Source organism: Alosa sapidissima, chromosome 12 (genome assembly GCF_018492685.1).
Source record: "Alosa sapidissima isolate fAloSap1 chromosome 12, fAloSap1.pri, whole genome shotgun sequence".
In the NCBI taxonomy this organism is placed as follows: Eukaryota; Metazoa; Chordata; class Actinopteri; order Clupeiformes; family Clupeidae; genus Alosa; species Alosa sapidissima.
In genome coordinates, this window is record NC_055968.1 from 36,616,167 (window position 1) to 36,626,166 (window position 10,000).

General features: G+C 48.9%; 1 protein-coding gene across 1 annotated transcript in view; it reads right to left on the bottom strand.

The window, feature by feature from the left end:
- Nucleotides 1-2,278: 2,278 nt before the first annotated feature.
- Nucleotides 2,279-10,000, bottom strand: part of palm1a (paralemmin 1a) — a 34,273-nt gene continuing 26,551 nt past the window's right edge. Inside the window, exons 7-8 of the mRNA XM_042058181.1 lie at nucleotides 6,948-7,076; nucleotides 2,279-4,322 (exon numbers count right to left, since the gene is read on the bottom strand). Of these exons, the coding sequence (XP_041914115.1) occupies nucleotides 3,694-4,322; nucleotides 6,948-7,076 (758 nt within the window). The 3' untranslated portion in view covers nucleotides 2,279-3,693. The remainder of the gene's footprint in view (nucleotides 4,323-6,947; nucleotides 7,077-10,000) is intronic.

Below are 10,000 nucleotides of genomic sequence, written 5' to 3' on the forward strand. Positions count from 1 at the left end.
GGACTATGAGCGCTTGCATAGGTCGAGGGTCTGACAGCGAGGGTCTGACACAGCTGGAGTAGAGCTGAGCCGTGGTCAGTGCCCGTGTGGTAGTGGCCGACTGGAACGGACTCGGTTCTGATCTGGTTCTGATTCGGCCCAGACGAGGGCCAGTTCTGGCCCACAGTCGGCTGCTACGTGGCTGTGGCCTCAGGAGAGAGAGAGACAAGGCAGTGTTGGGATCCTCTCTGTTTGGCTCTATTGAGAGAGAGAAGTGCAGAGGAGGAGGACATCAGTTGGAATATGGATAACAAGGGGCTTTGATTCTTTTCATGACACATGGTGAAAAGTAAAGGTCACCAGCCTTGCGGCACCTCTGGTTACAAAGCACAGAATCGTTCTAACATTCTCGTAAGCACAAGATCTATAAACATTTTCAATAATAATGAAAATAAAAAAAAAAAGAAATAATCAAATGACATTTCTGTCACTGCCAATGTGGGAACACAATGAGCTAAATTAGTTCCACTTGGATCACCTAACAGCATCAGTCCCAGCCACTATCAACACGTTATCACCACTAAGCAGGACGTGTGTGTGTGTGTCTCAGTGTCGTCACTAAGCAGGACGTGTGTGTGTGTGTCTCAGTGTCGTCACTAAGCAGGATGTGTGTGTGTGTGTGTCTCAGTGTCGTCACTAAGCAGCACGCGTGTGTGTCTCGTTTGTCCTGTTTGCTGTTTGTGTCTTTGTTTCAGGGCTGGATGCTGCACTCATGATGTCATTGTGATACCAGGTGTCTTAGATGAATCTGTTTGCACATTCACGTCCTTGAATGACCTCTAACAGAGCGAGAAGAACCTGAATGACCTCTAACAGAGCGAAAAGAACTTGAATGACCTCTAACAGAGCGAAAAGAACCTGACTACAGCATTCTCACATTACTGAAGAACCAAACAGAAACCACTGCTCATGCACAACTAAGATCTTCATTTATCTTGAAAATAGTCCTGATGTACTACAAACACTATTAGTTAATCTGATTGATAAAGCCCCATGGTGGTGCACCCAGAGGGCTTCTGTTTTGGGTAAGTGTGTGAGTATAGACCTGTGTAAGTGTGTGTGTGTGTGAGTGTGTGTGTGTGTGTGAGTATAGACCTGTGTAAGTGTGTGTGTGTGTGAGTGTGTGTGTGTGTGTGTGAGTATAGACCTGTGTAAGTGTGTGTGTGTGTGTGCGTGTGTGTGTGAGTATAGACCAGTGTGAGTGTGCGTGTGTGTGAGTATATACCTGTGTGAGTGTGTGTGTGAGCATAGACCTGTGTAAGTGTGTGTGTGTGTGTGCGAGTATAGACCTGTGTGAGTGTGTGAGTGTGTGTGTGTGTGTGTGAGTATATACCTGTGTGAGTGTGTGTGTGTGAGCATAGACCTGTGTAAGTGTGTGTGAGTGTGTGTGTGTGTGTGTGTGTGTGAGTATAGACCAGTGTGAGTGTGCGTGTGTGTGAGTATATACCTGTGTGAGTGTGTGTGTGTGAGCATAGACCTGTGTAAGTGTGTGTGAGTGTGTGAGTATAGACCAGTGTGTGTGTGTGTGTGTGTGCGTGAGTATAGACCTGTGTGAGTGTGCGTGTGTGTGAGTATATACCTGTGTGAGTGTGTGTGTGTGAGCATAGACCTGTGTAAGTGTGTGTGAGTGTGTGTGTGTGTGTGAGTATAGACCAGTGTGAGTGTGTGTGTGTGTGCGTGAGTATAGACCTGTGTGAGTGTGTGTGTGTGTGAGTATATACCTGTGTGAGTGTGTGTGTGTGAGCATAGACCTGTGTAAGTGTGTGTGAGTGTGTGTGTGTGTGTGTGAGTATAAACCTTCTGCTATCAAGGTCTCCATCAGGGCTTGTGTGACTCAACTGGCTAACATACAGAACAGACGTATCTAATAAATAACACACTCAGACGCCAGGAGCTCCTTATCCTCAGTGTGTGTGTGTGTGTGTGTGTGTGTGTGTGTGTGTGAATACGACCATAAGACACTCGAGGAGCTCTTTATCCTCAGCACACTGACCGCGTGGGCATCCCTAACTGTGAGCGCGGGCATCCCTAAATGACCGCACACTATCATTCATGTCATTTCAGCTCTCAATATCAAACAGAGATGCCACAGCAGTGTGTGTATTGTAGTATGACAGTAGTGTGTGTATTGTAGTGTGTATATTGTTGTATGACAGTAGTGTGTGTATTGTAGTATGATAGTAGTGTGTGTATTGTATGTTTGTGTATCTGGTGTGTGTTTGTATCCAGTGAGTGTGTTTCTCTCTCTGTGTTTGTGTGTGTGTGTGTGTAGTGAGAGTGCATCTGTATGAGTGAGTGAGTGACTGAGTGAGAGTGTGTGTGTGACTGTCTGTCGGAGGGACTGACTGACGCAGAAGAATGAAGTCAATGGATGAGACTGAGATGCACGCACGCACGCACGCACACACACACACGTGCCCACGCACACACACGCACACACACACACACACACACTCTCTCTCTCTGCTGAAGTCTAAACCCTTTGATCTGAAGCTCTTTGAAAGATCAGCTGAAAGATTGATTCATGTTGCACAAGCCTACAGCTCGCAACTCACACCGTGTTTTACTCGCCTCCCTGGAAAACACAACCCCCGCCCCCCAAAAAAAAAGAAAAGAAAAAAAGGGTTCTCTCACAGCTCCCATCATAAATATAATATCACATTTTGCAAGAGTAACAATCCCACCCCCTTAAACACTCTGACACACACACACACCCTCACACACTCTCTCTCACACACATACGGTTTCCTATCTTTCAGTTGCCAGTTGCTGTTCTGAGGAACAGGAGAGTTGACAGGTCAAAAAGCAACGAGATTACACACACACACACACTTCACCAGTGAGATTACACACCCACACACTTCACCAGTGAGATTAAACACACACACTCTTCACCAGCGAGAGTACACACACTCTTTAGCATGCTGCTGCAGAAGGGCAAAAACACAAAACAGAAAACATTAATGGACTCGTTCCAAAAGAAAAACAAAATTCAAATAAATATATATTTCAAAATAAATGATATCTATATATTATATAGTTATATAGAGATATTTATGTCCTTCATTGGAGTGAAGTAAGACTACAAAACTGGCTGTGTATAAGAGATGTTGATTTTAAAACCCACGAAAGGTTCATTGGGGAACAAAGATCATGTCTAAGAGACCAGGGCGGTCATCTCACTTTATGCCTGAGAGACCAGGGAGGTCATCTCGCTTTATGTCTCCCTCTTTAACCTCTGACCTTTCCATATCAGAGTAGAGACGCCAGGAGGCAGCGATGACAGGGGCTAACAACATCTGAAAAAAGGACACAGCACTAGAAAAGGAAAACCATAGAACAGAGAAAGAGAAATGACAAAGGTCAGGAGGGGTCAGAAATAGAAAAAAGAAAATAAAGTAGGGAACGGCTTTCTATCAAAAGATACAGAACATTTATTATTTGATTTTCTTGTGTTGTTGCTGTTGTTGTTGTTGTTGTTGTTGCGGTGTTTATGTTTGCTTGTTTGTTTGTATGTATGTTTGTTTGTGGCTGTTGGTTTTTTTTTATTTCACGAAAAGTCAGTGGCTAGTAGGGGTCGGAGTCCCTTGTGATCACATGATCACACAAACTGATCACATGATCACGCAGCCGATCACATGACGTTGCAACTGATCACATGATCACGCAGCACTTGCACGGCTGCTTCTCCTTGTTGTTAAGCTCCGCCCCTGTGGCCTCGGCTCCTCCCTTATCCGCCCCCTCCCTCTCCTCGGGGGTTTTGATTGGCTCTGCCGTGCTGCCGTTGGGCGGAGCCTGCTCGGGGGCGGTCTCCTTGCTCTGCTCGGCCTCGGCGGACGCAGTGCCGGAGGTGGTGGCGCCGGCGGCGGCTTTGTTCTCGCCGTCCTCGATGACCACGAGCTCGGCCTTCACTGCCCCCTCCAGCCCCAGGACCTTGTTGGTCTCGGCCTCGTCCTCCACACTCTGGTAGCCCATGAACACCATGGTGACGGGGTTCTCCGCGCTCACGTTGCCCACGGCAACCACCTCCGGACCGCCCCCGTCCCGCATGGTCTCCATGCCCCTGATCTCCATCATGGGCGAGCCGCCTGCCTCGACCTCGACCCCGGGGGTAGGGATAGGGGTGGGGGTGGGGGTGGGGGTGGGGGTGGGGGAGGCGTCGGCTTTGGGACTCAGGACGACCTCGTCTGCCTTCAGAATGAGCTCCTCCACCTCCGAGGAACTGAGCTGATGGACGCCGTTGGCCACCACTACCCCGTCCACCTCACGGACCTCATGGACCACTGCAGAATGGACAGAACAGAGAGGTGGAGGAGAGAGAGGGGGAGAGCGAGAGAGAGTCAGGGGAGGAGTGTAAGACCAGGAAATGGGGGAGAGGTAGAGTGAGGGAAAGTGATGGAAAGATAAAAGAATTACTGTAAAAACAGACAGAACCCTGGAAATGTGTGTGTGTGTGTGTGAGTGAGTGTGTATTTGTGTGTGTCTCTGTGAATGTGTGTATATGTGTGAGTGTGTATGTTTGTGTGTTTGTGTGTGCATGTGCATGTGCATGTGTGTGTGTGTATGTGTGTGCGAGATTCAGGGCAATGCAGAGCAGTCACATCACATCAGGGTGAAGGCAAGCTGAAGCAGGGATTAGGTGGGGGGGTGGGGGGGGGGACAAGGGTGATCAGCACACGATGCATCACAGTGATGATTTACTGATCATCACTGAACCAGGAAGTGAAAGGATTTCACAGGCCACTTGCAGCTCATTTATTATGAGTTTATGACAAACAAACAACTTTAATCAGTCCTTGCCACTGTAAGCAACAGACACTTCTCCACTCAAAGGTCATATTTTGTTTATGTAGCAAACTGACCCTAATCACCCTAATGAGTGATATATTGGCTCTATGCCATAGATAACTACGAACAGAGTTGTAATAGTGGTCCATGACACTCAGGCCTGTGTGTGTGTGTGTGTGTGTGTACTCTGAAGGTAGTTATCCGACCAGATGCCTGAATGAGCAGGCAAAGCAACCTGCAGATTAAGATATTTCACAGAGTATTCCAGCTATGAATTGACATTTGGATGCAAAATAGCAGATTCCGATTTGAGAGCAGACCCTAGTTAAGATCTGACATCTGATAGGAGAGCAGCCCAGATCCCAGACGTGTGAGGAGGGTGAGAGAAGAGGAGAGGAGAGAAGAGGTGAGGAGGAGAGGAGAGGAGAGGAGAGGAGAGGAGGAGAGGAGAGGAGAGGAGAGGAGAGAAGAGGTGAGGAGGAGAGGAGGAGAGGAGAGGAGAGAAGAGGAGAGGAGAGAAGAGGTGAGGAGGAGAGGAGAGGAGAGGAGAGGAGAAGAGGAGAGGAGAGGAGAGGAGATGAGAGGAGATGAGAGGAGAGGAGAGAAGAGGTGAGGAGGAGAGGAGAGGAGAGGAGAGGAGAGGAGAGGAGATGAGGAGACGAGACGAGAGGAGAAGAGGAGAGGAGATGAGGAGATGAGATGAGAAGAGAGAGAGAGGAGATGAGATGAGAGGAGAGGAGAGGAGATGAGATGAGAGGAGAGGAGAGGAGAGGAGATGAGGAGATGAGATGAGAGGAGAAGAGGAGATGAGACGAGAGGAGAAGAGGAGATGAGACGAGAGGAGAAGAGGAGACGAGACGAGAGGAGAAGAGGAGAGGAGACGAGAGGAGAAGAGGAGAGGAAAGGAGAGAGAGGAGAGAGATGAGATGAGAGGAGAAGAGGAGATGAGACGAGAGGAGAAGAGGAGAGGAGACGAGAGGAGAAGAGGAGAGGAGAGGAGAGAGAGGAGAGAGATGAGAGATGGGTAGGGGCCTTCAAGCTGTGATGATGTGATGCGAAGGCAGTCCTCAGGTGAGAGTGACTCTGATGTAGTATCCAATACAGATACTAGCAGCTTTGGGAGCGGAAGCCACACTGAGCCCAAATCAAAGCAAAACAATCCAACACAAGATGGTGCACTGAGATTGCAGAGTGTGTGTGTGTATCTGGGTGAGTGTGAGTGTGTGTGTGTGTGTGTGACTGCTGGTCCTGATAGCATACACCATGCTGGAGCGCTCTACATCTTTACGAGAAGTGGCTGAGGGAGAAAGCACTAATAGCCTCTCTGATCCAATCATTACGGCCAATTACACAACTGCAGTGTGTGAGCAGAGGAGAGGAGGAGAGGAGGAGAGGAGAGGAGGGAGGAAGAGAGGAGAGGAGAGGAGGGAGGAAGAGAGGAGAGGAGAGGAGGGAGGAAGAGAGGAGAGGAGGGGAGAGAAGGGGAGAGGAGAGGAGAGGAGGGGAGGAGGAGAGGAGAGAGGAGGAGAGGAGAGGAGGAGAGAGGAGAAGAGGAGAGGAGAGCAGGAGAGGAGGAAAGGAGAGGAGGGGAGGAGGAGAGGAGGGAGGAAGAGAGGAGAGGAGGAGAGAGGAGAGGAGAGGAGAGGAGAGGAGAGGAGGAGAGGAGAGGATAGGAGAGGAGGAGAGAGGAGAAGAGGAGAGGAGAGGAGGAGAGGGGAGGAGAGGAGAGGAGAAGAGAGGAGAGGAGAGGAGAGGAGAAGAGAGGAGAGGAGAATAGTGGGGAGGATAGGGAAAGTCTGCAAACTACAAGCTGCTGAATGCTACAAGCTGCTGAATGCTACAAGCTGCTGAATGCAGACTCATAAATCCTGCTCTTCAGTTCTGGAGGGGGAGAGAGAGAAAGACTGCTTTGTCCATTCAGCTTTGTCCATTTAGCTAGATGCTTTTACTGCTCCCGATCTAGCCAATTGGGAAAAGAGCCCCTCTGATTGGCCGGCTGGAAGTGCTCATCACGACCCAAACCAGGCCACTTCTCGTAAGCCGTTCTGGGGTTCGGTTCTGCAATTCGGTTCTGCGATTCGGTTCTGCGCTTCTCTCAGGGGTCCCGAGCAGGAAGTCACCTTTCTGAGCGTCCTCATAAACCTTGACCCCATGCAGGAGGTCTTTGGGCAGCACAGTGTTACTGGACAGCACTTTGGTCTCGCCCGTCACCCTGTCCCGCTCCACGGTGATCTCTACTGAGTACATCGCTGGACGCAACGACAGGAGCACACATTAGACGGCCTGTGGGGAGGGGTCATCTCTCACTCTCTCTCTCTCTCTTGCGTTCTCTCTCACTCTCTCTCTTGCATTCTCTCTCTCTTTCTCTCTCTCCCTCTCTCTCTCTTGCGTTCTCTCTCTCTCTCTCTCTCTCTCTCTTGCATTCTCTCACTCTTTCTCTCTCTCCCTCTCTCTCTCTCTTGCGTTCTCTCTCTCTCTCTCTTGCGTTTTCTCAGTCTTTCTCCCTCTCGCTCTCTCTTGCGTTCTCTCTCTCTCTTGCATTCTCTCACTCTTTCTCTCTCTCCCTCTCTCTTGCGTTCTCTCTCTCTCTCTCTTGCATTCTCTTTCTCTCTCTTGCATTCTCTCTCTCTCTTGCATTCTCTCACTCTTTCTCTCTCTCTCTCTTGCGTTCTCTCACTCTTTCTCTCTCTCCCTCTCTCTCTCACTCTTTTTCTCTCTCTCACTCTTTCTCTCTCTTGCGTTCTCTCACTCTTCTCTCTCTCTCTCTCTTGCGTTCTCTATCTCTCTCTCTCTCTCTCTCTCTCTCTCTTGCGTTCTCTCTCTCCCTCTCTCTCTCACTCTCACTCTTTCTCTCTCTCTCTCTCTCTCTCTCTCTCTCTCTTTCTCTCTCTCTTGCTCTCACGCCCTTAAGCACTCAACTTCAATAAAGGGAGGGCGGTCATGTGTGACTATATGTCACAAACTGACACATAGTCACACACACACACACACACACACACACACACCACACACACACACTCGCACTGTCTCTCTCTCTCATATACACACACACACATATACATTCTGTCCTTCTTTCTCTGTCTCCCACACACACACACATATACTATATCTCTTTCTCTCTCTGTCACACACACACACACACACACACACACACACACATATACTATATCTCTTTCTCTCTCTGTCACACACACACACACACACACACACACACACACACACACACACACACACGTTCATCACGTATCTAATCTAATTAGCCAACCCTCACTCCATGCTGCCAGACCTAAACAATCGACCCCCATTCTCTGGTGCTCTCTACCTAAATGTGCACTACGGCTACTCTGCACTCCACAGCTACTGGTGCTCTCTACCTAAATGTGCACTACGGCTACTCTGCACTCCACAGCTACTGGTGCTCTCTACCTAAATGTGCACTACGGCTACTCTGCACTCCACAGCTACTGGTGCTCTCTACCTAAATGTGCACTACGGCTACTCTGCACTCCACAGCTACTGGTGCTCTCTACCTAAATGTGCACTACGGCTACTCTGCACTCCACAGCTACTGGTGCTCTCTACCTAAATGTGCACTACGGCTACTCTGCTCTAAATGTGCACTACGGCTACTCTGCACTCCACAGCTACTGGTGCTCTCTACCTAAATGTGCACTACGGCTACTCTGCTCTAAATGTGCACTACGGCTACTCTGCTCTAAATGTGCACTACGGCTACTCTGCTCTAAATGTGCACTACGGCTACTCTGCTCTAAATGTGCACTACGGCTACTCTGCTCTAAATGTGCACTACGGCTACTCTGCACTCCACAGCTACTGGTGCTCTCTACCTAAATGTGCACTACGGCTACTCTGCTCTAAATGTGCACTACGGCTACTCTGCTCTAAATGTGCACTACGGCTACTCTGCTCTAAATGTGCACTACGGCTACTCTGCTCTAAATGTGCACTACGGCTACTCTGCTCTAAATGTGCACTACGGCTACTCTGCTCTAAATGTGCACTACGGCTACTCTGCTCTAAATGTGCACTACGGCTACTCTGCACTCCACAGCTACTGGTGCTCTCTACCTAAATGTGCACTACGGCTACTCTGCTCTAAATGTGCACTACGGCTACTCTGCTCTAAATGTGCACTACGGCTACTCTGCTCTAAATGTGCACTACGGCTACTCTGCTCTAAATGTGCACTACGGCTACTCTGCTCTAAATGTGCACTACGGCTACTCTGCTCTAAATGTGCACTACGGCTACTCTGCTCTAAATGTGCACTACGGCTACTCTGCTCTAAATGTGCACTACGGCTACTCTGCTCTAAATGTGCACTACGGCTACTCTGCTCTAAATGTGCACTACGGCTACTCTGCTCTAAATGTGCACTACGGCTACTCTGCACTCCACAGCTACTGTCTGCCGCCACCGAAGGCAGCTATTCACGTCTCCCGGCGATCAATGAATCAATGTGCTCTAACTGACTGACTCTACATACAGTATGCAAACACACTCCATTTCCTGACTTGACACACGCAAACACACTCCATTTCCTGACTATACACACGCAAACACACTCCATTTCCTGACTCTACATACAGTATGCAAACACACTCCATTTCCTGACTTGACACACGCAAACACACTCCATTTCCTGACTATACACACGCAAACACACTCCATTTCCTGACTCTACATACAGTATGCAAACACACTCCATTTCCTGACTATACACACGCAAACACACTCCATTTCCTGACTCTACATACAGTATGCAAACACACTCCATTTCCTGACTATACACACGCAAACACACTCCATTTCCTGACTCTACACACACAAACACACTCCATTTGCTGTGTGAAGGGGCAGAGCTAACTCTACATACGCAAACACACTCCATTTCCTGACTCTACACATGCAAACACACTCCATCAGTGTTAGTGCACTGCTGTTTTAATCAATGTGCCAGCTGAACAGACTCACTAGGTTCCCAACAACACAGCTCTTAAAATGGGGCCTGGTTCCTTCTGTCTGTCTGGGCAGGCCTGACATGCTTTTAAGAGTTTAGTGCTGCCATGACAACCACTAAAGGAGCTGAAGCAATGGCTGCTTTTCAATGGTGAGGCATCTCCATGGTAACCTTCTACTTCCTGATGGAGAC